This window comes from Micromonas commoda, chromosome 2, assembly GCF_000090985.2.
Source record: "Micromonas commoda chromosome 2, complete sequence".
Taxonomy (NCBI): domain Eukaryota; kingdom Viridiplantae; phylum Chlorophyta; class Mamiellophyceae; order Mamiellales; family Mamiellaceae; genus Micromonas; species Micromonas commoda.
This window is the reverse complement of record NC_013039.1, coordinates 388,934-413,345: the sequence shown is the minus strand read 5'-3', so window position 1 is coordinate 413,345 and position 24,412 is coordinate 388,934. Positions and strand designations below refer to the sequence as shown.

At 66.3% G+C, this 24,412-nt stretch overlaps 12 protein-coding genes across 12 annotated transcripts; 8 read left to right on the top strand and 4 right to left on the bottom strand.

Moving 5' to 3' along the window:
- Positions 1-404: 404 nt before the first annotated feature.
- Positions 405-2,014, top strand: MICPUN_90107 (alanine aminotransferase). The gene has a single exon (XM_002499904.1). The coding sequence runs from the start codon at positions 441-443 to the stop codon at positions 1,830-1,832; it is 1,392 nt and encodes a 463-aa protein (XP_002499950.1). The 5' UTR covers positions 405-440; the 3' UTR covers positions 1,833-2,014.
- A 237-nt stretch (positions 2,015-2,251) lies between these two features.
- MICPUN_99083 (predicted protein) lies at positions 2,252-6,835 on the top strand (the record flags this gene model as incomplete). The annotated part of the gene is made up of 2 exons (XM_002499903.1): positions 2,252-2,491; positions 2,609-6,835. The coding sequence occupies 2 exons, from the start codon at positions 2,252-2,254 to the stop codon at positions 6,833-6,835; spliced, it is 4,467 nt and encodes a 1,488-aa protein (XP_002499949.1).
- A 2-nt stretch (positions 6,836-6,837) lies between these two features.
- On the bottom strand, positions 6,838-7,522 carry MICPUN_56371 (predicted protein; the record flags this gene model as incomplete). Its single annotated transcript, XM_002499425.1, has 2 exons — positions 6,838-7,208; positions 7,256-7,522. The coding sequence occupies 2 exons, from the start codon at positions 7,520-7,522 to the stop codon at positions 6,969-6,971; spliced, it is 507 nt and encodes a 168-aa protein (XP_002499471.1). The 3' UTR covers positions 6,838-6,968.
- A 421-nt stretch (positions 7,523-7,943) lies between these two features.
- On the top strand, positions 7,944-9,647 carry MICPUN_56372 (predicted protein; the record flags this gene model as incomplete). The annotated part of the gene is made up of 1 exon (XM_002499902.1): positions 7,944-9,647. The coding sequence occupies one exon, from the start codon at positions 7,944-7,946 to the stop codon at positions 9,645-9,647; it is 1,704 nt and encodes a 567-aa protein (XP_002499948.1).
- Positions 9,648-9,824: 177 nt separating this feature from the next.
- Positions 9,825-11,328, top strand: MICPUN_105187 (predicted protein). Its single transcript, XM_002499901.1, has 3 exons — positions 9,825-9,939; positions 10,099-10,128; positions 10,255-11,328. Exons 1-3 carry the CDS (start codon positions 9,838-9,840, stop codon positions 11,203-11,205), a joined length of 1,083 nt encoding a protein of 360 aa, XP_002499947.1. The 5' UTR covers positions 9,825-9,837; the 3' UTR covers positions 11,206-11,328.
- Positions 11,329-11,381: 53 nt separating this feature from the next.
- MICPUN_99086 (auxin efflux carrier family) lies at positions 11,382-13,223 on the bottom strand (the record flags this gene model as incomplete). Its single annotated transcript, XM_002499424.1, has 1 exon — positions 11,382-13,223. The coding sequence occupies one exon, from the start codon at positions 13,221-13,223 to the stop codon at positions 11,382-11,384; it is 1,842 nt and encodes a 613-aa protein (XP_002499470.1).
- Positions 13,224-13,384: 161 nt separating this feature from the next.
- On the top strand, positions 13,385-13,729 carry MICPUN_56375 (DUF2008-containing protein; the record flags this gene model as incomplete). Its single annotated transcript, XM_002499900.1, has 1 exon — positions 13,385-13,729. One exon carries the CDS (start codon positions 13,385-13,387, stop codon positions 13,727-13,729), a length of 345 nt encoding a protein of 114 aa, XP_002499946.1.
- Positions 13,730-13,819: 90 nt separating this feature from the next.
- On the bottom strand, positions 13,820-17,455 carry MICPUN_79244 (divalent Anion:Na+ symporter family; the record flags this gene model as incomplete). The annotated part of the gene is made up of 2 exons (XM_002499423.1): positions 13,820-15,121; positions 16,844-17,455. The coding sequence occupies 2 exons, from the start codon at positions 17,453-17,455 to the stop codon at positions 13,820-13,822; spliced, it is 1,914 nt and encodes a 637-aa protein (XP_002499469.1).
- Positions 17,456-17,791: 336 nt separating this feature from the next.
- MICPUN_56377 (predicted protein) lies at positions 17,792-19,186 on the top strand (the record flags this gene model as incomplete). The annotated part of the gene is made up of 1 exon (XM_002499899.1): positions 17,792-19,186. The coding sequence occupies one exon, from the start codon at positions 17,792-17,794 to the stop codon at positions 19,184-19,186; it is 1,395 nt and encodes a 464-aa protein (XP_002499945.1).
- A 41-nt stretch (positions 19,187-19,227) lies between these two features.
- MICPUN_107801 (predicted protein) lies at positions 19,228-20,304 on the bottom strand (the record flags this gene model as incomplete). The annotated part of the gene is made up of 1 exon (XM_002499422.1): positions 19,228-20,304. A coding segment is annotated over exon 1 (896 nt), but the record flags the coding sequence as incomplete, so codon positions are not given.
- Positions 20,305-20,653: 349 nt separating this feature from the next.
- MICPUN_56379 (axoneme central apparatus protein-like protein) lies at positions 20,654-22,440 on the top strand (the record flags this gene model as incomplete). Its single annotated transcript, XM_002499898.1, has 2 exons — positions 20,654-20,849; positions 20,954-22,440. 2 exons carry the CDS (start codon positions 20,654-20,656, stop codon positions 22,438-22,440), a joined length of 1,683 nt encoding a protein of 560 aa, XP_002499944.1.
- Positions 22,441-22,707: 267 nt separating this feature from the next.
- TOC64-2 (chloroplast envelope protein translocase family) lies at positions 22,708-24,296 on the top strand (the record flags this gene model as incomplete). Its single annotated transcript, XM_002499897.1, has 2 exons — positions 22,708-22,759; positions 22,859-24,296. The coding sequence occupies 2 exons, from the start codon at positions 22,708-22,710 to the stop codon at positions 24,232-24,234; spliced, it is 1,428 nt and encodes a 475-aa protein (XP_002499943.1). The 3' UTR covers positions 24,235-24,296.
- Positions 24,297-24,412: the final 116 nt, after the last annotated feature.

The window sequence follows — 24,412 nt, the reverse complement described above, 5'->3', positions numbered from 1 at the left end:
CGCAACAGCGGAAGATCGTCCCGATTTCCCGCCTTCAACGAACCGTGAACAGACTGGTAAAAGCCGCCGTTGGAAAAAACTTTTGCCAAATCTAAAAGTCGCGGTCGTCATTCGGCGCATCCGATTGGATGAGGCCACGGCACTGTCACCCGCACAAATCCCGGTGCCGAGCTGACTCCGCCCTAAACGGTATTCTTCGACGCGCCTGGGATCGGACGCACCTCCGAGTGCCGTGACGAGCCGTCAAGCTGTCGACTCTTTCCCGCCTCGCCAAACGCTTCGCGACCAGACAATTCCTCAGCGCCACTCGCGGAGTTGAACAACTCGCGACGCACAGGACACCCGCGACGCTCGGCTCGCACATCACAAACCTCCAGTTTCAGACGCGGAGAGAGATGGGGGCAATAACTGTGGACACCATCAATCCCAAGGTGAGGGCGATGGAGTACGCCGTTCGCGGCGCCATCGTGACCAGGGCCGGGGAGCTCGAGGCGCAGCTCAAGAAGGACCCGGCGTCCTTACCCTTCGATAAGATCGTCATGTGCAACATCGGCAACCCGCAGAGCGTCGGCCAGAAGCCCATCACGTTTTACCGCCAGGTGCTCGCGCTCACGGACTACCCCCAGCTCATGGACGCGCCCGAGGCTGGGAAGCTCTTTCCCTCCGACGTCATCTCCACGGCCAAACACATCCTAGGGAACATGAAGGGCGGCACCGGCGCCTACTCAGAGTCCAAGGGGGTCGCCGCGCTCCGCCAGATGGTCGCTGACGGCATCGAGGCAAGGGATGGGGGGCACAAGTGCGACATCGAGGACCTCTGGCTCACCGACGGCGCCTCCGTCGCGTGCCACCACATCATGAAAACCCTGATTCGCGACGGCAACGATGCGGTCATGGTTCCCATCCCCCAGTACCCGCTCTACTCCGCCTCGCTCGCTCTGTACGGCGGCACCCTCGTGCCCTATTACCTCGACGAGGACAAAGAGTGGGGCCTCGACGTCGCCGACCTCAAGGTGCAGCTGGACAAGGCCAGGGCGGCGGGTAAGGAGGTCCGCGCGCTGTGCGTGATCAACCCGGGCAACCCCACCGGCAACGCCCTGAACGTCGACAACCAGAAGGAGATTGTGCAGTTTTGCAAGGACGAGGGGGTGCTCCTCATCGCGGATGAGGTGTACCAGGAGAATGTCTACGCGGAGGGCAGGTCGTTCACGTCCTTCAAGAAGGTTGTCCGCGACATGGGCCTCGACATCCCCCTGGTCTCCATGCAGTCAACGTCTAAGGGCTTCTACGGCGAGTGCGGGCGGCGCGGGGGGTACATGGAGGTGTGCGGCCTCGACCCTGACGTCAAGGCTGAGCTGTACAAGCTCGCGTCCGTCGGGCTGTGCCCCAACCTCAGCGGCCAGGTCCTCATGGGCCTCGTGATGTCCCCACCCAAGCCCGGGGACCCATCCTACGAGCTCTACGCCGCGGAACGCGACGCGATCCTCTCGTCGCTCAAGCGCAGGGCGCTCAAGCTCGTCTCGGGTCTCAACGCGCTGGAGGGCGTGACCTGCAACGAGGCGCAGGGTGCGATGTACGCGTTTCCCAAGGTTTCCCTCCCGGAGAAGTTCGTGGCTGAGGCGACGGCCAGCGGCAAGATGGCGCCCGACGCGCTGTACTGCATGAAGCTACTCGAGGCCACGGGAATCGTGGTGGTGCCCGGAAGCGGGTTCGGCCAGGTGGAGGGCACCTGGCACTTCCGCACCACCTTCCTCCCGTCAGAGGAGGACATTGGCGGCGTCGTCGAGAAGCTCGCCAAGTTTCACGCCGAGTTCATGGACACGTACAGGTGAATTCGCGATTGACGAATCGATTGACGAATCGATTGACGACGCGTCGATTGATGGGTTCATCATCATCGGGTATCGAGGCGACGGGGTAGGGGTCCCTCCGACGGTAGGGCCCCCGGACCACACGGGGGTTGGGAGTTGTAGACACACCAGTTGGGAAAAAGAACCAAAGCAACTTCGATAAATTCCCATCTGCCGCCCAGTGCGGACTCGGATACGATCGGGCGATTGTCGGGCGATCTCGCCTGTTTGTGACCCCCCAAAATGCCTCGGAATTTGGCGACACGAAATGTGCGTTTTTTTTTTCTCCTCTTCCGCACGTGTTCCCCTCGGACGCGCCAATCGAGACGTGCGCCGTCCGTTCGAGACCGACGTACGTACGAACCGGCTCCTTCCGAGCGTCTTCTTGCACACCGGCCACCATGGCTGACCCCTGGGCCGATCCCGTCGGGGGAGGCTGGGGCAGCACCGCCAGCGCGGGACCCGTCGGATCTCCCCGGAAGTTCTCCATGGCGCAGAGCGTGGACAAGCTCGGGGTGGACTCCGAGAACGTCCCGCTCACCGCGCTCGCGGGACGGTCCGGACGGACCCCTAGCAAGCGCATGACGATGGGTGGGCCCACGATGGTCCCCTATCGCGGAAGCCCCGTCACATCTCCCCTGGTGCGTCGCCAGCTCCGGGCCCTCCATCGCGCGCGTCGACCCGGATTAGATTCCCCCGGAGAGAAATCTCGACGCTGACATCTGACCCGTCTCCCATCCCCGCGTCCTTCCCTCCAGCGTAACCGAAGCAACGAATGGCACGATCAGCCGATGAGCCCTCCGAGCGCCCCTCCGAGCGCCATGGGCCCTCCCCCACCCAAGCCATCCGACCGCCGGGCGACGCTGAACCCGAGTCAGATGCAGGATTGGAAGCGGCCCGGCGGCGGCGGCGACTCATTCTCCCTCAACTCCGCTCCCGCGCCGCCGCCTTCCACGCACCACGACGCCGCGTCCGATCCGTGGGGCGCGGGTACCACCTGGGAGCGCGATTCCCCCGCCGCGAAGGCCCAGGCTGCCAGACGCAGGCAGACCAGTTACGTGCCCGGAACCGGCACCCTCGGAAGCTACGGCGGCCCGGCTCAACACTCGGACAGGCGCGCGAGCAACGGCGCGCAGGACGAGTTCCACTCCGTCCCGTCCTCGCCGTGGGGCTCCCCCGCCAAGAACCCCGCGCCGCCGTCGGGTCCCGCGGGCGGCGGCTACTACCACGGGTCGTCGGCGCCCGGAGGTGTCGAGCCGTCGCCCCCGTCGGCTCCTCCCCCGCCCCCCGGCGCGAACTCGTACAGGACGCACCAGTCCGCGGCGCCCGTCTCACCCGTCAAGCAGCACGGGTACTCGCACAGGGACGTCGCGTCGGAGCGCCATCAGGGTCGGGAGGATCCCTGGGGGGCGCAGCAGGGGCGCGGGTACGGCGGCGACGCGGGATACCCGCGGGATGACGGATACGCAAACGGCGCCAGGGGCGGCGGCGGCGGCTACGGAGCGGCCAGGACTCAGCAACAGCACCACCAGGCTCCCCCGCCCCAGTCGCCGTACCCGAAGCCCGACGGCGGGTACTCCCACCGCCGCGACGAGATGAGGAGCCCCGTCCGTGAGGCTAAGCCCGCGGCTCCCAAGCCGCCGCCCCAGGTCCCCGCCGCGGTGGCGCCGCACCTGAGGGGTTCTGAATCCCTCTACGGTGGACCCAACGCGCACCTGCACGCGGCGCCGGGCGCGGCTCCGAGCAACGCCGTCGCGCTTCTCGGCGCCGCGCCCGAGGGCTGCTACCTCGGACCCTGGCGCGGAGACGAACGGGCCAGGGTGCTCGCGTACGAGGCTTGCCTGCAGGCGTGCCTCGAGGGTAGCCTCGGAACCAACGCGCCGCAACACAAGGTTGACATGGCGGTTCACTTCCTCGCGGACCGCTGCTCGGAGCTCCGCAAGGGCTTCGGGATGGACGGAATCCTCGTCGGGTCCAGGGGAGACACCAAGACCAACGGGAGCGGCATCGTCAGCGAGTTTGACGGCGGCGGCAAACCCTCGGTCAAGTCCCCGAAGAAGTTTGACAGGCGCAGATCCCTCGGCCTGATGGACACCGGCGGCGGACAACGGTGGAGCGGCGTGACCGTGGACGTCACCGAGGTGTCAATCACCACGCGCGGGTGGAAGCGGTTCACCGGCGGCGTCGACCCCAAGGATGTCTATCAGGCGGCGAAGCACGGGGGAACGTACCAGGCTTTTAAAACCGCCACCGGGCCCGCGCCCAGCCGGGGAGACATCTGCAGGGTGCGCGCCGATAACGGCATCGGCGGCAGCGGGGACCAGTGCACGGTAAACGTCGGGTTCGGCGACGCTCGCATCAAGCTCGGCGCCGCGGACGAGGCTCTCATCTTCGACATCGACCTCGGCAACGGGAAGATTGCGTCTGCCAAGTCCACCCTCGAGGACCTCGCCAACATGTCCGGCGAGGGGCGCAACATCGTCGAGATGCCCCTCAAGTACCCCAACGGCAGGGAAAAGGGATACATCCGCTTCACCGCGCACCTCGAGCCCATCGGCGGCTACGACTGGGGCGCGCCGCTGACCGCCCTGGATCACCAGGCCACCGCGGGTGCGAACCACGGCGGCGACGCCAACGGCTGGGCCATGTCCGCGAACGGACCCCTCCCGCCAACCGCCGCTTACGACGTCGCGCTCAGCGCGGGACTTCGCGCGCTCAGCTTCCACCGCCGCAGACTCGAGCTCACGGGACCCTGGGCGTGGCTCCTTCGCGAGCTTTCAGACCTGCAGGGCGTCTCCCCCAACCACACCAGCCTTCGATACGTGCGACACGTGCTCGCCGTCGCGACGCCCACCGCGGACTGCCTCGCCGCGATCCTCGACCACCTCGCGCCTTGCCTCCGCGAGAGCTCCGAGGGCAAGCTGACGACGATCGAGGAGGACCAGCTGAGCGGTATCCGCGGCGCGGTGGAGCAGCTCATCGGCGTGTGCTTTCAAAACTACAAGAACCTGAGCGAGGACGAGCCGAGGGGTATCGCGAAGCTGGTGCCCGAGCAGGTCCCCGCGCCGGCGCTGGCCATCGCGCTCGAGCTCTTCAGGATCCTGAGGCGCGACCCGCTCGCGCCCGAGTCCATCCGCGCGCTACAGAACCACCTGCAGACCGCCGCGAGGTCGTGCTACCGACGCCACCACTCCGTGTTCCTTGGCGAACGCAGCAAAAACGGAGACGACGCCGACGACAACGACGACAGGGGCAACGCGAGGCTGTACACCGGCTTGTCGCAGCTCTGCCTCGGCCTGTGCCGTGAGATTGGCACCGACCACGTCATCCAGGACGCGGGCGTGCTGCCCGTCGGTATCCGACTCCCCGCGCTGGCGTCTGGGGTGTACTGCACGGAGGCGGCGGGATGCGTGTCAAAGATGCTCACCGCGCATCCTCCCCCCGCACCCCCGGGCGCCGAGGTCATCGACCTCGTCGACTCCCTCTGCGAGCTGCAGGAAGCTGCCGTTTCCGCGGACGTTTCCGACCAGAACGTGGGCGAGCACGTGGAGCGTCGCCTCAACAACTGGGGCGGCCGAGAGCAGGCGTACCCCGGCGTCGACGGAGCACCCGCGGATGGCGAACTGGACCCCAAGGCGCTCTTCGCGCCCCACGTGGACCGTTGGATCGACGCCGCGAGGGAGCAACTCCTGCGCGGGTGCGTCGCGGCGGTGGGTAAGCACGGCGTGGGGGGCGCGGCGATGGAGGATGCCTACCGCGAGGCGCACCAGGCGCTCGAGGGATTCGAGAGGGTGGTGGCGCGGTGGCCCGACGCGGCGGTGGCGCTGGAGGGTGTCCTCGCCGACGCCGACAGGCTCCTGCTGCAGAAGATCAGCCAACTCGCGGACAGCCACGGCGGGTACGGCGCGCACGCGCACAAGGAGCCCAAGTACCACCAGCACCACGGCGTGAGGGAGAGCGTTCGGTTCAGCCACGCCGTGACGAGGCAAAACGGTGGTGGTGCACACTTTGACCACCTCGGCCGCGATCACTCCCGCGATCAGGTGACGTCCCCGACGAAGAACACCGTCGCCGGCGCGCTACACAGGCTCCGCATGGGCAAAGCCGCCGCCGCCGCCGCGCTCCGCCAGGCGAGGTCCGCCGCGGCCAACGCGAGGACCAAACTCGAGAGCGTCGCGGCGGCTCGAGACGCGTCCGACCGAGCGGGACCCGACGACGGGTACGTGCCCACCGAGCTCGCCTCCGCCCTCACCGCGCTCAAGGCGATGGAGGTGCTGCGCCCGGAAGTGTACCAGCGGCTCGTGCTGTGGGTCAGCGCGGCGGGCGGCGGTCAGCGCGCGGCGGGCGAAGAGTTTGGACGCAAGAGCACCGAGGTGACGGGGGAGCTTCGAGCGCAGTACGCCGCGCTGCTTCGCCGCGCCGTCGCCGGGGTGGCCGCATCCGGTCCGTCCCTGCACCAGGCGCTGCGTCAGGTGGCCGCCAAGCCTCCCGGCGCCGCGTTCAAGCGCCAGAAGAAGGAGCCCAAGGCTCATACACAGCAGGGCGGATACGGCTCGGACCCCTACGGCGGCGGGGATGAGTTTGAGTCCGAGGCGGCGCCGGAGGAGTCGGAGGAGGCGGCGTCGCGCGACGAGCTGGATAACTGCGTGGGCCCCATTCTGCAGCACGTGGACACGGTGGTGAAGGGCCTCAGGCGAGTCGTACCGCAGCGAAGGGCGCTCGTCGGGGTGCTGAGGGGTCTCTGGGATTCCCTCGGCGCCGAGGCTCTCAAGTTCGTGGAGGAGGACCTGAGGCAGAGGTCGTCGTGGCGGCTCCGGCTGATGGCCACCGGCGCGGTTGACAAGATCAGCACGGCGATCGTGGGGGCGATTCGCGACGCGCTGGGGCACGACGTCAAGGAGAAGGACTTCGAGCCGCCGATGCCCGTGCGCAAGCTCACGGACTTCATCGAGGGCACCGCGTCCGATTCCGTGAGCGTCTTCTAAACAGAAGCTCTGAGAGCATTTTCATAAAAAATTATTATGCTGCACACCGCCGCGGGCGGATCGCTCGGACTGACTCGACGGCGTCGGCCGTTGTCCTCTTCACATACTGTACACTTCGCATCGTTCGATACAGTCACCACCCTCCCTCGTGCAGCACCATAGCCTTCTCCACGATGAACTTTCCCTCCTTGTACTTTTGGCTCTGCTCGTACGCAAAATCGTACTTCCATCCCAGCAGCGAGCTGCAGGACGCGCAGAAGACGTCCCGGACGGTGTGAAGCCCGGTCATGAGGAGGCGGTCCTCCTTGCCGCCGAGGGTGATGTTAGCGACGTCGTTGAATAGATACGCGCGGCCGTGGCGACCCTGGAACGCCTGAGAGGTGGGGAGTCGAGGGGACGTGGTCAGCGGCCGGTCGAGACAACGGAAAAGAAAGTCGCGGGAGGAGGAGGAGGTGTCGGGAAAATCAGTGTTGGGTTGCGGGGGCGTGCCTTGGAGATGATGTCGTCGTGATAGGCGTTGTGGTTACGGCAGAAAGAGCAACTGTATATCCTGCGAAGAGTGTAAGGGCGGCGAGATGGGTGAGCGGGTCGAAGGTTTCGCAGCGAGACGACGGAGGGTCCCGGCAGTTCAAACAGCGACGCGGTTCGGCAAACCCATCCTCGGGTTTTCTCTTGGTTTTTTGGCATTTTTTCAGAGGGGTGACCGACGGGGCGCGGGGTTGAAGGCGTTGAACCTCACCTGTTGCCCGTGAGCTTGGAGGAGGCCGAGGGGGAGCTCATGACCGGCCGTTCTATAACGCGCGGGGGTTGCGGGTTTGCGGCTGACTCCCTCCCGACGCGCGGGGGCGAATGGTTTCAACACTCGCTGACTGGAGTATCTATCCCGGTCAGCATCAATTTGGCGCGAGATTGGCGAATGGGGAGGTCGAATCCGGGTCGAAACGCACACTGCGCGGCTGTGGACTGGTGCAGGTTAGGTCCACGAAATCATGCGCGAGTGACAGATGCTCTCGGAAAGCTGACGTGAAAATTGTTGATAATCGGCACGCAGAAACCTGGGCGCGGAGCACGCCGATAGCCGTAGGGCGCCGCCCACGCGAGGGCGGATATGGGCTGCCTGCAGTCCAAATCAAAGGCGGAGGGAGGCGCCGAGTCCACGTCGGGGCTGCCGCCCTTGCCGAGTGCGGATGGATCGCCAGAGTCGGCCGTCTCGGAGACGGGGACAATTGCGGAGCGAGCCGAGTCGCTGGCGAAGCGGTGGTGCGCGTGCGAGGCGATGATGCTGCAGCCCAGCATGGAACCCGAGCGCGGGGAGATGGAGCCCGAGCTCGGGGTCGGGGCGGGTGACAAGCTCGAGAGCCACGCGGGTATGTTGTCGATGCCGCGAGGGAAGCACGGCAAGGCCAAGGTGATCGGGGTCAACAATCAGCCGCCGACGAAAGAGGCGCTCGACAGGCTCGAGGATCGCATCTTCGACCGAGAGGCCCAACGACTCAGGCGTCTGCGAAGCTTCAGGGCGACGTTAAACGCGCTGCAGGTCGACCCCACGGCGAGGACGTCCAAGACCGCCGCGGGCATCGAGGCCCTCGGCGACGCCATCGGCAAATTGGACGCCGCGATTGAGAGCGCGGAGCCCGTCGTCGCCAGGCGAGACGCGCTCAGGGCAGCCGCGACGACCCTCGCGGACGTCCCGGGCGTCGCCGCCGCGATCCAGGCTGAGCTCAGGCTGGATCCCATCGTCCACAAGCCACGGGTCGCGCAGGAGATCAAGCGCGCGAGGGCGACGAGGGACGCCTACGACGCCGCCGTCGCCGCGGCTTCGACGACGCGAACGTTTCTCCTCGCGACCGTCGCCGCCGCCGTGCGAGGGATTCGCGAGGTGCAACACGAGCTCGCGGTGCAGAGGGACGGCGCGCACGATACCCTGCGTCGCGGCGGTGGCGCGTGCAACGCCGCCAACTTCGGTGGGAGGACCGAGCGACACCTCGCGGCGTTGAACGCCGAGCGAGATCGCCTCGAGACAGTCGCCGGCGTAGCGAGGGCCATGTCTGCGAGGGCGACGAGGGAGGCGGAGATGAACGTCATGCGGGAGTACGAGCCGGAGCTCAGGACGTTACGGGCGCAGCGCGATGACGCGTTCATGCGCGGCGCCAGGTCGGTGGCTTTCGACGACGAGAACTGGCGCGCGGTGCCCTTCGCCAGGGCGCTCATGGCGAGGTTTCGCGAGACGCTCGCGGTGCGAAACGCGTGGAACGGGATGATCGACGAGCTCGCGGCCGAGGTGGTGGAGGAGGCCATCCCCGCGGCGCAGAGGGAGGCGCGGAATGAGATCAAGGAGGTGATGAACGCGGTGTTCGGGTGGAGCTCATCGAGCGACGAATCGTCCAGCGACGGGGACGACGACGAGGTCATCCCCGGAAGCTTTAAAGCGTTGACGCCCAAGACGGCCAAGAGCAGGTGGCGGAGCATGACGTGGAGGAAGCCGGCGAACTCCCCGAGGCTCACGTCGCTCGCGTCGCGGGCGTTCGCTCGAAATCCGACGACGTCGTCGATGCCCGAAGCGGCGCCCGCCCTGCCTCCGGAGCCGACGGGAAGCGATGATGCTGACGCGATGGAGAGCGACGAGACGGATGAGTTTCAGTCGGCGGCTTCCTCCACGGACGACGACGTGAGCGACGTGTCGTCGGTGGCGACGGAGGATCTGCCGGTGACGGACGACGAGGGGGATGAAGCGGGCGGGGACGGGTCGTTGCCGCCGATGCCCGCCGAGCCGGTGACCATCTCGGGCCTCCCGCCCCTGCGCGTCGAGTAGATTAAGATTAAGATTAGCGCCGCATCGGTTAACACCAAAGCCAAACGACTTTCGTGACTGCTCGCCAGTCGTGCCTTGCTCGGGTGTGAGCCAGCGCCCTCGAGACGCGGCGAGATCGAGGCGGTTCCGGAATCTGTAAAATATCCGCCGTCGACATCGCGACATCCAATCCAACAGCGAACCCGAGAAGATGATGGCTTCTCTGTCTTCCGTGACCGCCAACCGCGGCGTCGCCCTAAAGGCGCCCCGCGCGACCGCCTCCAAGGCGCGCGTCGCGACCCGCGTCCAGGCGGTGCGTCCCGACAACCGCAATCATCGCGCCTGCCGAAAAAGCCCCAATCGCCCTAATTCGTGACGTAACGTGTCGACCCAGCCCCGGCGGCTCGCCGACCGCCGCCCTCCTTCGCGCGCCGCTGACCCCGTTCGATCCCTTTTTCCCTCAAACGTCCAGGTCGCCGCGCCCGAGCAGGTCAACATCGCGGTACGTTGACATCCCGAGACACGCGACCCCCGTCACCGTTGCCGATCGTTAATTTCGCCGGTGTGCCTTCCCTAAACCCAATCGTCGGAGCTGACGTCGCGTGCCCAATCCAACCTCGTGCGACAGGACAACGTGACCCAGCTCGTGGGCTGCACCCCCATGGTGTACCTCAACAAGGTCACCGACGGCTGCGTCGCCGAGATCGCCGCCAAGCTCGAGATCATGGAGCCCTGCTGCTCCGTCAAGGACCGCATCGGGTTCTCGATGATCGCATCCGCGGAGGAGAAAGGCGAGATCACCCCGGGCAAGACCCAGCTCGTGGAGCCCACGTCGGGGAACACCGGCATCGGCCTCGCCTTCATCTCCGCCGCCAAGGGCTACAACCTGACCCTCACCATGCCCGCGTCCATGTCCCTCGAGCGCCGCATCCTCCTCAAGGCTTTCGGCGCCGACCTCGTGCTCACCGACCCGGCCAAGGGCATGAAGGGCGCCGTGATGAAGGCGGAGGAGCTCGCCGCCGGCAACCCCGACGCGTACATTCTCCAGCAGTTCGAGAACCCCGCCAACCCCAAGGTGCACTTCGAGACCACCGGCCCGGAGATCTGGGAGGACACCGCGGGCCAGATCGACATCCTGGTCTGCGGCGTCGGCACCGGCGGCACGGTGACGGGCACCGGCCGCTACCTCAAGAGCAAGAACCCCAACGTGAAGGTCGTCGCGGTTGAGCCCAAGGAGAGCGCGGTGCTCTCCGGCTCCGGTCCGGGTCCCCACAAGATCCAGGGCATCGGCGCCGGGTTCATCCCCGGCATCCTCGACACCGATCTCCTCGACGAGATCATCCAGGTTGGATCCGACGACGCCATCGAGATGGCCAAGCAGCTCGCGCTCAAGGAAGGTCTGATGGTGGGCATCTCCTCCGGAGCCGCCGCTCTCGCCGCCATCGAGCTCGCGAAGAGGCCCGAGAACGCGGGCAAGCTCATCGCCACGGTGTTCCCCTCCTTCGGCGAGCGCTACCTCTCCTCCGCGCTGTACTCCACCATCCGCGAGGAGGCGGAGGCGATGACCTTTGACAAGTGATTAAAAAAAACGGAGAGCGCAAAGCGGGAGTCGGGTTCTGTGTACATAGCATCAGGTTAATCACGTAGCTTGTCGGGGCGACACCCCGGCGTTTGGAATTGAGAGAAATAAGTCACTCCTCTTACGACGACTGAGAAATAAGTCACTCCTCTTACGACGACGCGCGAGCCGGACCCTCACGCGTACGCCAACGCCGGGCGCGGGACGACCGCCCCTCTGTTTGGCGGCGCGCCCCTCGCCCCCGCCGACGCCGTCGCGCGCGGAGCGAGCCTCGCCCCCCGGTTCCGCCGCGGCGCCGCCCACCACCCGCCAGTTCCCCGCCACCCCTCGCCCCCCCTCCCGTGACGCGCGATGCGACCCGTCCATCCACCGCGTCCATCGGCGGCGGATGCGCGCCTCCCGACGCCGGCGGCGCTCGCCACCGTGGGACCCGCGCCGCTGTTCCCCTCCTCCCCGGGCTCGGGCTTGGAAATCTCAATCTTTTTCAGCTTCTTCGTCAGCTCCGCGGCTTGTTCCCTGGATCCGCCCGGCACCTTCCCCCTGAACACCATCTTGACCGGCGCCAGGGCCCTGTCGGCGAGAAACCCGAGCCCGGCGACGGCACCAGCGGCGCCAAGCAGGCACGCGGGCATCAGCCACCTCGCAGCGCTCGGATCGGGCGACGCGGAGAAGGCGCCGAGGGCGCAGAGGAAAACAAGACTCGCGACTTGCGAGTAGTTTGCCAGGCACCCGGCCAAAACCGCGTCCGCGTCGTGCTCCGACGCGTATTGCACGCACACCGAGGGCACGGGCATGAGCACGATCGCGGCGAGGATGAACCGAATCGCGCCGAACGAGGGGGGAACGAAGGCTGTCGCAGCCGCCGCCGCGACGAGCGAGAGCGAGTACTTGGTCGCGAGAAAATTGGCAACCACTCGCATCTGAAGACGGGGGAGCAGCGGCTGGAAGAGGACGCCGAGGGTGACGAGCACCAGCGGCCTGTTCGCGGCGGCGAGCGGCGCTATGAGCGACGCGATGGCCTCGGGAAGGGCGGAGACCCCCGGAGCGGTCGCCCCCGCGCCGCCTGACGTGGCGACGGCGGCTAGAATCAGAGCCACCATCGGCGGGAAGGTGAGCGTCTTGGCGATTATCCTCGCCGCGGCTTGAGCGTTCGTCTCTTGGACGCCCCTGCTCTTCTCCGCAGCCTTCCTCGCCTCCTTCGCGGCGTCCGCTGCCTTGCTCGCGGCCCCGTCGCTCTTCTCCATGTCCATGGCCTCGACGAACTCGCCCTCCTCGAACCGCCCCGACTTGAACTTGCCGCTTCTCAGAAACCTGAGGCCCAAGCCGTTGAACGTGCCGCGCTTCCACTCGCCGGCGTAGCTACCACCCTTCGCCCACTTGTACACGCCGTACCCCTCCTTGACGTTGTTGTTCCACTGGCCCTCGTAAGAGGCGCCGCTGGGGTACGTGTAGACGCCGACGCCCTGCTTGTATTGGTTGCCCTGCGCGTCCATGCCGGTCCACTCGCCTTCGTAAACTCCACCGTCGTCGTGCTTCCCCGAGCGTTCCTTCGCCTCCATGCGCGTGTTGCGCTCCTCCGTGGCGAAGATGGCGGACGCGACGCCGAAGACGATCAACGCGTTGGGGATGTCGTACAGCGCCGCCAGCCTGAGCCCCTCGGGTCCAAAGACGGCCTCGAGGAAGGGGTACGCGAAGGTGCCCAAGTTGACCCCCGTGGCGCATCCGACGAGTAAACCGCGCTCGTAGCTGGGTCTGCGTCTGTAGAGGAGGTAGGACCCGCCCGCGACTATGGCGCTGGCAAGTACCGCGATCATAAACACGAGCGGGGTGCCCGGTCCGAACAGAGGGCCGCTGTGCGTCAGCGTGTGCAGGAGCAGCGCGGGGAGGGTCACCTGCACCACGAATCGGAGCATCACCCGGCCGTCGTCGCGCTTCACCGCGCCGACGCGCTGCAGCAGGTAGCCCAGCGCGACGTACGAGGCCGTCGCAGCGACGCGGGAGATGACCGCGTCCGCCATGATCGCGATCACGTCTCGAAGTCGATCGAGATGCGCGCGTGTAGGCGCGCTCGGCGTGTGGCGCTCGCTTAGGGTTAGTTACTCGGATACGCTTGACTCCGCTGTTAAGTGTTAGCTGCGCAGCACAGAAGAGTTCGTCAGATCGAGGCACACCGAGCAGGATGGCCGCCAGGCGTCACACGGCGACGATCTCGCCCGACCTGATCCAGCAGCTGTTCCAGCTCAATTACGAGGACGACGAGCGCGAGCGGGCTGGGGCGGAGGCGGATGGCGCGGGGGACGACAGCCCGGCCGGGGGCGGGGGTGCCAACAACCGCTCTGGCTCCGCGAAGAAACTCAACATCAAGGATGAGGCTATCGTGGCGAGCGCCGAGGTGGTGAGGATGTTCGTGGCGGAGCTCGTGCACAGGGCCGCAGAGGGCGCGAAGGAAGATGGGGAGGATACCGTGGACGGAACTCACCTGGAGAGGGTGCTACCGCAGTTCCTCCTGGACTTCGCATCGTGAGGAGATTTCAATTCAAACTTTTTTCTCAACTGTTGCAAAACAAGAGTAGACGCTAGCAGTAGAAGTAGCAGTAATACACGTGCGGGGCGGTCAAACCATCCCCGCGAGCCCCTTGCCCTGCTTGGGACTCTCCGGCGCCTCGATGCACTCCCTCACCCTCCCGATGTTGGCGCTGATCTGCCTCACCACCAAGATTATTCCCACCGCGCCAAACGCGGCTATCCAGCCGACCCACCAGAGATCCTTGAGGAGAACGACGCCGACGCTCACCACCATCTGCCAGATCTGCATGGGCAGGCCGAAGCGCAGGAAATCGTTGAACACGTATCCGCCCGGGCCGTAGACCATCAGGTTGGTCTGGTACCCGAACGGCGACATGAACGACGCGGACGCCGCGAGCATGAGCAGGAACGACATCTGGTCCCGGTCCACGCCCTGGCCCTCGGCGGCTCCCGCGGCGATGGGGTACATCAGCGCGGCCGCGGCGTTGTTGCCCACGACGTTGCACAGGAAGAACGTGGCGATGTACACGGCGATGAGCACGCCGGGGGTGCCCGAGCCCGTGCCGGAGGCGCCCTCCACGAGCGTTTTGGCGATTTCCCCCGCGACGCCGGATTGCTCCATCGCCGCCGAGATGCCAAAGGCGGCGGCGATTGTGGTGATGACCTCCCACTTCACCGACTTTCTGGCCGCGTTTTGGGTCAGGCAGCCGGTCGCGAGCATCACGCCGGACGCCAAGAGAGCCGCGACGAAGAGGTCCAGCGCGCCGACGACGAAGGTTATGATCATGACCACCGCGGTGCCACACGCCGGGAGGAGCTTCTCAAACTGCGGCGGGGCTGAGTTTTCAATCTCAGAAACCAGCGCGAACGCCGGATCGCTCTTGTACAGCTTGAGGAAGGACGAGCCCGTGTCGAGCAGGAGCACGTCACCGGCCTGGAGGACGATGTCGCCGATCTTGGCCTGGATCCTGCCGCCCGAGCGCTGCACCGCGATGATGACCGCGTCGAACTGGGTTCGGAACCGGGCGTCCCTCACCGTGTTCCCGATGAGCGGCGACTGAACCGCGACGACCGCTTGGATGAGCCGCCTGGCCGTCTTGTGGAGCTTGAGCTTATCCACCTGCTTGTTCTCGGCGAGGATGCCGGGGATGCGACGCAGGGACTGGATCCCCGCGGCGTCACCCGCGAACCACAGGACGTCGCCGCCCGATAAAACGTAATCGGGTCCGGGAGCGGTCATCGCCTCGCTCTCCGCGCCAGTCTGGTGGATCGCCGTGAGGAAGAGGCCGGGCAGCCCCCTCAGGCCGGCGAGCACGAGCGTCTTGCCGTCCGCGGCGCCGCCGGGGATGACCCTCATGGGGCAGGTGAAATCCGTCATCGCGCGAATGTCCTCGGATCCCTCGCGCGAGAGAACCTCGAGGTCGGGATCCGGCTGGCGCTCGGCGCCGGGGGTCATGGGCCTGTACCCCGGGGAGTTGGCGCGGTCGTTGCCGTGTCCCGTGCCCTGACCCTCGACGCTCGACGCGGAGTCGCGGCGGTCCTCGTTGGAGAATTTGCCCAGCAGCTGAGCCGCGGAGGATTGACCCGAAGCCGCGGGCCGGGACGCGACGGGCGCGGCGAGCGGGGGCTTGTCACCGCGAGAGTGCCCCAGCCCCGAGTTGCCCTTCCCCGCGGAGTCGTCGCTGCCGTCTTTTCCCGCGGTCTCGTCGTCGTCGCCCTCGAGTTCGATGACGACCTTCTCGTCGCCGCTTCCCTCCCGGCCGCTTTCCTCCCTGCTGAGGCTGCTCCTGCGGCTGTTGAGGTCGGAGTTCCCGGCGGCTGGGAGAGACGGCGTGGAGCCCCCGGGCCTGGGTCCGAGCGAGGAGGCCTGGCTCCCGCCCTTCGCGGGGGTTCCGGATCCGCCGCCGCCGATCGCGGGCTCGCGGAACTGCAGGAGCGGGCACTTGTCCAGGCAGTGGAGCATCAGGATGTCGCCGGGCTCGAACTTCACGTCGGCGAGCTTCGACGAGGGCTGCTTCTCGCGGAGGTCCTCGCCGCCGCGCTTGACCGCGATGAGCGCCGCCTTGTACCGCTCCCTGAACCCGACGTCGACCGGGGTCCGACCGATGAGCGAGGAGTTGTTGCGGACCCTGCAGCGGAGGATCTGGTGGCGGTCCAGCAGCGCCTTGCGCACCGCCACGGGCGTATCCTTCGCGGCCAACACCTCGTGGATGGGCATCGGCGAGTTGGACGCTCGCTGCACGTCGCCGGTGGCCGTCAGCAAAAACTCGTCATCCTCGCCCTTCCCCTTCCCGCCCTTCCCCTTCCCCTTCTTGCCGCCGTCGAGGGAGATCCTGCGGCGCGCCGACGCGAGCATGTTGCTCGCGTTGAAAGACCTGCGCCGTCGTCGAACTGCCGGTTGGTGCCGATCGATCTCATCCGCGCTTTGCGTTTTATCGTCTCCGCCGCCCGAGGAGTAACCGGAGTAACCGCCTGCAGAGGTGTACCCGCCGCGCTCGGCGGAGGTGTACCCGCCCTCGTTGTCGGAGGCGTTGGAGTGGTACGCGCTGCCGCCGCGCCTGCTTCCCTCGTTTTGCGCGTCGTCGTCCATGCTGAACGCGTGGAGCACGGTTTTATAATCGGAACCCTTCCTCGGCTTGGCGCCCCCGCGGTGGGTGGACGCGCGGGGCGGCGGGAAGGTATCCGTGGACCTCGCCTTGCCGGGGTTGCCGGGGTGCGGGGGCAACGAAACGAGCGCCGCTGGTGAGGTGGAGACGATGGACGCCTTACCGCCGCCGGGTACGTTGACCTTCCCGAAGGACCCGTCCTCGTCCTCGGCGACCGGCCCGAGTTTCCCGGCGGCGATGTGCTCCTCCACCTCGTGCGTCAGTGGCAACAGCCCGTGCTCGGAGCACACCTCGCCGATGGACTCGATCAAACCGGTGAAGTGCAGCACGTCGCCTTCCTCGAGGAGGAACTCCGGGGTCACCGCGCGGAGGAGCATGTCGCCGCGTTGCACGGACACCAGGTACAAGCCGTTGAGACCTCGGAGCGTCGCGACGGGCTGGTTGATGACGGAGGACCCGGGGGCGACCACGGCGCCGACGGCGAGGGAATCCTCCACGCCGCCCACCCCGCCGCCCGCGTCGCCGCCCGTCCTCTTGCCGCCCGGGAGGAGGAACGGTGAGAAGATGAGGATGTAGGCGAAGCCCGAGAGCGCGACGGGCACGCCGTACATGGAGAGGTCGAACATGCCGATGGGTCGCGCGTCCGGGTACCTCTCGCGCATCATGCCCTCCACGACGAGGTTGGTGGACGTGCCGATCAGGGTGCACGTGCCGCCGAGGATGGACGCGAAGGATAGGGGGATGAACAGCTGCGACGGGGAGATGCCGCACTTCTTCGACCACTTCTGCAGGATCGGGATCATGATGGCCACCACCGGGGTGTTGTTGAGGAACGCGGAGACGAACGCGACGGGGACCATGAGGCGGACCTGCGCGCTCGCCACCGTCTTGGGCGTGCCGAGGAGCTTACTCATGTAGTAGTCGAGCGCGCCGGTGTTGCTGATGCCCGCGGCGACGACGAATAGGCACGCCACGGTCAGCAACCCCTTGTTGCTGAAGCCCTTCAGGCCGTCGGGTATGTCCATGATATTCGCCGCGAGCATCATGGCGAGCGACCCGAGCATCAGGACATCGGGACCCGCGACGTTCTTCATGAGCGCCACGAAGCAGCAAAACATGATCCCGACCGTGTACCATCCCTCCCACGCCTCAGCCATGGCGGGATGCGCTCACCACGCGACCTTCGTTGCACCGATCAAATCCGCGCCGAATGTGGGCGCCGGTTGCTTTGGGCGGGATTTCCAACGAACTCGGAGATCGAGCGCTCAGCACGGTTGATCCGGGGCCGTCTCTGGGGTCAGAGGACGGATGTTGCGTCTCACACGTATCTCGCAACGATACGCGGCTGACCGGTTATGCCACCGAACCGTCCGCGTCGCGCGCTCGAGAGTGTGGGTCCGCGCAGGGGGTCGCGAGAAAAGAGGTTACACTCGCCGACTACAAAAAAGCGGCAAATGCCGAGTCACCTCGATTTCGTCGACCAATGGGGTTCATCTTGGTTCGCAACTCGTCGCAACTCGTCGCAACTCGTGCACAGCAGTCGAGTCCAGTCGAGCGAGCGAGTCGGCCATCCCGAGAACGATCGTCGACGTTTGGGTCCCCCGAATTGCCACAGAACCAAACGGCACCGCGGCGCGATGAAGGCGACGGGGGCCGAACTCGACGATGGATTCCAGCTCGGGGACGCCATCAGGTGGCTCATATTCCTCGTGCCGTGGAGCGCCTTCTCGCTCTACGGCCTCCTGGCCCTGTCGGCGCAGCTGGGGCCGCTGGGAATCGTCGAGGCGGTGGCGCTCTCGCTGGTCTCGCTGCCATTCTGGCGTCGCGTGTGTCGCCGGCCGGTGTATCTCCCGTACACGGCTCTGCTCAGGCGGCACCTCGCCAAGTCCGCGGACTCCGCGGGATTCGAAGATACCAGCGCCGCGGGCGTCACCGCCAACCCGGGCCTGGCGTGGGTCAAGACGGTGGAGGAACGGACCGAGTCGATGCAGGAGGAGCTCGGCGCGTTCCTCAGGTCCACCGCGTGTCGCACCCCGGAGGACGACTTCGTGGAGAGCGACGATAACGCCGCGGCCGACGACGACGCGTGGAGGCTCGACAGGCTCAGCGGCGACGGGTCCGACGGCTCGGGTCCCTCGGGGAACGGAGGAACGGCGACGGCGACGACGGGAACGGGAACGGGAACGGGAACGCGGCGAAGGATGACCCGCTCGGCGTCGTTTGGGAGGAGAAACGCGCGGCCCTCGCGGCGGCTCGTTCGCGCCGGCTGGTCCTCGCTGCCGCTGTGCGACGACACCCTCGTGGAGCCAAACGCGATGGCCAAGCGACACTTTCCCAAGACGATCCGCGCCATCGCCGCCGTCGGGGGCTTCCAGGCGCGGCTATGGGTCCTATCCCCCGACGAGTCGCCTCCCCTCGTCGCTCGCGGCGTCAGCGACGGATACTGGCGGACGCACGTCGTCTTGGCGGCTGACGACGACATGCACCTGGTGGACGGGGGCGGGGAGGGACCGAACTTCGTGCTGGCGGGGATCCAGGTGGGAGGGGAGCGGCGGGGCATCGACGTCGGCGTCACGCACGTCGTGAACGATCACCGCGGGAAATTCTTCTACAACCGGCTCGGGGGCGACGGCACACGAGGGGACTCGGGGCCCGGCGCGGTGGTGCTGACGTTCGACGTGTGCACCCCGGAGATGTGTTCGAGCAGGGACGCGATGATCAAGCACAGGAGCGAGATGATCGCGGCGCTCGGAGAGGTTGGAGGGGGCGCGACGGGGCCGGATGGTGGGTTGGAGTGGCGCAGGGCGTGGGCGTACTTTCGGCTCACGCTCCTCGCGAACTTGGGGTAGGCACGACGCCCGTGGCTTCAGGGCGAATGAATCGATTAATTAGGGTTAGGGTTTAATCAGGCGCTAGGGACGAAGGGATGATCTCCTCCTTCATGTCGAAAGTGACGCTGCTCCGAGTGGAGTCGGTGGAGGCGCGCCCCGACAGCCGCCCGATGGCTGGGTGCTCCGGGGACCTCCACGACTGCGACGCCGACTGCGACTGCGACAGCCTGCTCCTCCTGATCGCCGGCTTGGGTATCGCCTGCGTCACGATCCCGATCAGCTGCTCCCGTTCCTCGCTGCCGGGAGGAAACTCCGCGGTGATCTGCTCGAACCCCTCCGCCGTCAACAGCTTGCCGTGCATCGCCGCCGCCGCCTTGACCCTGTCCTCAATGTGCGTCGCCGACGGGATTCGTCTCAACGCCTCCACCCCCTGCGACGCGGTCATCCAGTGCGAGTTGGCGAACTGGACGACGCGCGGGCCCCTCTGCGCATCTTCCATGCCGTCGAGCTCCGCGAGCAACTCCTTGAAGTCCTCCTCCCTCATCTGCTGCGCCCTTCGCTTGCTCATGCTCATCTCCACCAGCTCGCCGAGGGTTTCAATGAGCGCGGGGGTCCACGGCGTGGTGAGCTGCATGAACTTGACCTGGTCCTCGTGATGCGTGTCGCGATACTTGAACCGGAAGATTTTGCCGGTGGCCGCCCACGACTCGATGCACGACATGGGGTAGTGCACGAACTCCTCGTTCAGGTCCCTGCAGTTGACGAACTTGAAGCCGTGCTCGCCGATGACGAAGCCCAAGAGCCCGTCGTCGTCGCGGCCCTCGTTGGCCCACGGCTCGTACGTCAGGGGCGTAACGAAGAAGAGGTAGGTGTGGTGGGCTATCTTCGTGGGCGGCGGGTACCTCTTGCGCATGGACGCGGAGCTATCCGCGTAGCCGTCCACCTTGGGGGCGCTCAACTTGGCCCCCATCTTGGTTCGTGGCGCGGCGAAAAAGAGGAGCGAGAGTTCGTTAAAAAATCGCCTCCTCCCCTTGGAAACTCGCGCGGATGGTGACCCCGAGAAGCGTTTATCGCCGGCGCTCTCGCCTCTCGACTTGACACACGCGCAGCCCGAGACGCTCCGACCGGATCCTTCGCTTACCCTGCTCCGCGCGAGCCCGGGTGTGGCGTCGGGGCGTCAGAACCCTACTTTTCAGGGGTTGATTTTCGCGATCAGATAACAGCTGTCCTTCATGTCCACGAAATTCACGTTTTCGCGCTTTTTGGTGACGCGGACGAGTTCGGACCCGAGGCGGTGGAATTCCCGTTTCGTGGTATACTTTCGTGGTTGGGTTTCGTGCGTATTTGGTGTTTCTTGGGGAGATTTCACGTCCTTTCTCTGACTGATGGCTCGTACGCCGAAATGCGAAATACGGCCAGAGCGAAGGTCGAGCGCCTTCGTCAAGCTTCCCGCTCGCCACACACCGTGGCGCGCGGAGCAACAACATGCCTCCTCCCGGGAAGCCCCCTCCGGTGACCCCGGTGTACGCTCACGTGCACAACGTCGTTCTGCAGTACGAGCTCGCCCGCAAGGCGTTCGTGAACGGCCTGAACGACCTCCTCGCCGCGGGAGATCCCGGACAGACCGACGCTCTGCTGCGCGCGGGCGTCGTCAACCTGCTCCACGCGCCCCTCGTGCAAGGTGCGTGCCCAAAACCGGCACCCTCCAAGATTTCAAACTCGACCTCATCTCCCTCCCCACCCGCGCGCCGATCGCTGAACCCGAACCCCCCGTTTCGTTTCCAGATGCCAACTCCGGCGTGCAAGTCGCCGCGCTCGCCGCGATGCGGACGCTCACGCAGGACACCGAAGCGACGGGCGAGGAGATCGCGGAGCCCGACGCGTTGAAAAAGATCGTCGCCTCGCTGACCCATGGGAAGACCGCGGTGGCGGTCGCCGGTTGCGCCGCGCTTCAGGCGCTCGCGGAGAAACGGCCGGAGTACGCCGCCGCCATGATCACCGAAGGCGCGCTCCCGCCGCTGCGCCTGCTCATGGCGTCGTTCGACCCGGACGCCAAGGAAGCCGCCGCGCGATGTCTCACCGCGGTGGCCCAGGCTGGCGAGCCCCACGCCAGATCCGCGCTCGACGACGGCGACGGCGATGTGCTCGAGCTCGTCACCGCCGCCTCCGCCGACCCCGACGCGTCCTTCTCCCTGCGCCTGGCGTGCGCGCGGTTCTTCGACGCGTGCTGCGACCACGGCGCGTCCATGGCGCGCCGCGTCGTGCTCTCGAGCGACGCCGCAGCGTGCGCTGCGAGGCTGGCGAGAGACGCGTCCATGCCGGGGAATCCGAAGAGCGCGAGAGCCGCGCGGGCGGTGGCGTTCGCGTCGCTGACGCGCATGGCGCAGAACGGCGAGGACATGGCCGCGATGGTCGCGGAGACGGGCGCGGTGATGGACGCCGTGGCTGCGGTGACGGACGAGAGCGACGCGTCCGCGCGGGAATGCGCCGCCGCGATGCTCCGAGAGATCGCGTGCAAGACGGCGGATCTCGCGGAGAAGGTCGCCGCCGACGGGGGGATCGCGGGCTTGGTGCAGTGCCTGGCGTACGACCGCGGGGATAAGCGGAGCATGTTCGCGGCGCAGACGCTGGGGTACGTCGCGGATTTCAAGCCGTCGCTGGCGATGGCCGTCGTGGGCGTCGATCGGGGTCGGTGCCTCGTCGAGGCGCTGGATCACGCGCCCGACGCGGATTCGGCGACGGCGGCGGCGTGGGCGATCGGGTGCGTCGCGAGGCACGGGAGGGAAGGGGCGGCACAGCTGGCGAAGGCCGGGGCGCTGAAGAGCCTGACGGACGCGTACGCGGCGGCGATGCACGCGGGAGGCGGGGGCGGGGCGATGAACGAGGCGCTCGCGGATCGGTGCAAGGCGAGCGTCAAGTCGGTTATTAAAAACAGCGGCGCGCTCGGGCTCCTGGAAGGTATGGTCAACGAACGGACGCCGCCGGGGATCCTGCGTCACGTCCTCGCGGAGTTCGCCGCGAAGCTGATGGACGACGTCAAGGCGAAGAGGAGTTTCGTCACGAGCGGGGCGCTCATGCGGCTGCAGGCGGTCATCAAAAAGCACGACTCGGCGGTGGCGGAGGCGGCGGCGGCGTTGGAGGCGTGTAAGCTCAGCGGCGAGGAGCCGCCGCCGCCGACGGAGCCGCTGCTGGACGAGCGGGCCGTCCGCGACGCGAAGCGGATCAACGGCGTGTTCCCGGCGGACGTCGTGAGCTACTACCTCTACTGCTGATGAGATGTGCGGCACGAGTGGACTAGCGGCGAGCTCTAGCTACCTTCGTAGTAGTGTGTGAGCTGTAGTGTGTCGATTTCGTCCCAGGCTGCCGTGAAACGTCATGTCCGTCGTGCACTCGCTGGCAGGCTGGTGATTTTCGGGACGACCTGACGGCGGATCGCTTTTGGAGACCACCGCGATCTGAAGGCCCGAACCTCGCGTGACTCTCGCTCACTTCGCGGCGCGCCACCGCATAGGCCTCTCCGGTCTGATCGGTCGGCCGGTATGGGCGAAACCCCGGAAACTCTCAAGGCTGCGGCGAACGCTCTGTTCAAAGGTGAGCGTCTCTCGGTATTCCCACGTCACGCTCCGATCCGAAGGTTTTTCGATCCGCGGTTTCGATGACCTGACCGCCCCCTTCCCCCGCGTTCCACAGAGCACAAGTACGCCAAGGCGGTCGAGGCGTACAGCCGCGCGCTGGAGGTATCACCCAACAACGCCATCCTCCTGTCCAACCGCGCGTTCGCACACGTCAGACTGGAGAACTACGGCAGCGCCATCGAAGATGCGTCCAAAGCCATCGAGTCGGACCCGAACTACATCAAGGCGTACTACCGCCGCGGGACGTCGCAGTACGCGCTCGGGCACCTCACCGATGCCCTCAAGGACTTCAAGACGGTGTGCCGGATGCAGCCGCAGGACCGGGACGGGCGCATGAAGCTGAAAGAATGCGAGGGCGCGCTGCGAAAGAAGAGGTTCGAGGAGGCCATCGCCGCGCCCGAGGAGGAGACGGTGAAGGTCTCGGCGACGGTAGACGTCGACGCCATGGTCATCGACTCGACGTACGACGGCGCGCGGCTGGGCGACGATAAGGTGATCACGAAAGCCTTCGTCGAGGACATGATCGCGCGATTCAAGGACCAGAAGACCATCGCTTTCAAGTACGCGTTTGAGATTCTGATGCAGTCAAAGGCCATCTTGGAGGCGCTGCCAACGCTGGTGGACGTGCCGGTGCCGGAGGGGACGCACTTCACCGTGTGCGGTGACGTGCACGGCCAGTTCTTCGACATGTGCAACATCTTCGACCTCAACGGCCCTCCGAGCGCGGAGAACCCGTACCTGTTCAACGGGGACTTTGTCGACCGCGGGTCCTACTCGACGGAGGTCATCATGACGCTGCTGGCGTACAAGTGCATGGACCCTTCCTGCGTCCACCTCGTGCGCGGCAACCACGAGACGGCGGCGATGAACAAGATGTACGGCTTCGACGGCGAGGTCAAGGCGAAGTACTCCGTGAAGCTCGCCGATCTCTTCCAGGAGGTGTTTCAGTACCTGCCCCTCGCCGTCGTGCTCGGCGAGAAAGTTTTCGTCGTCCACGGGGGTTTGTTCTCCAGGGACGGCGTCACCTTGGACGACCTGCGGAAGATTGACAGGTTCCACGAGCCCCCCGACAGCGGCGAGTTCTGCGAGATGCTGTGGAGCGACCCCGGCCCCGCGCCCGGGCGGCAGCCGAGCAAACGCGGCGTGGGCGTCGCGTTCGGCGCCGACGTCACGAAGAAGTTTTTGGAGCTCAACGGCTTGGAGCTGGTGGTCCGGTCGCACGAGGTGAAGGACGAGGGGTTCGAGGTGGACCACGACGGCAAGTTGATCACGGTGTTCAGCGCGCCCAACTACTGCGACCAGATGGGGAACAAAGGCGCGTTCATTCGGTTCGAGAGCGACATGACGCCGCACTTTACGCAGTTTGACGCGGTGCCGCACCCTCCCTCAAAACCCATGCAGTACGCCAGCAACAGCTTCATGTTCCAGTGAGCGCGTCGCGAGTTCGTTAGACTCTAGTCTATGATAATGCGAATAGACCGAAGGTAGAGACTAAAAGTGTCGAGCAAAATCGTCGTCTCTCGCGACTCTCCCGATGAGGGAGGCGTTAAAAAAAAAGATACTTTGGGAAAACTGCAGCAAAGTATCTTGCTTGCGTGCGTCAGCCTCA

Coding starts and splice junctions, on each gene's coding strand:
- MICPUN_90107 (XM_002499904.1), top strand. CDS start 441: ATGGAGTACGCCGTTCGCGGCGCCATCGTGACCAGGGCCGGGGAGCTC.
- MICPUN_105187 (XM_002499901.1), top strand. CDS start 9,838: ATGATGGCTTCTCTGTCTTCCGTGACCGCCAACCGCGGCGTCGCCCTA. Junction 9,940..10,098: donor TCGCGACCCGCGTCCAGGCG/GTGCGTCCCGAC, acceptor TCAAACGTCCAG/GTCGCCGCGCCCGAGCAGGT. Junction 10,129..10,254: donor CCGAGCAGGTCAACATCGCG/GTACGTTGACAT, acceptor CTCGTGCGACAG/GACAACGTGACCCAGCTCGT.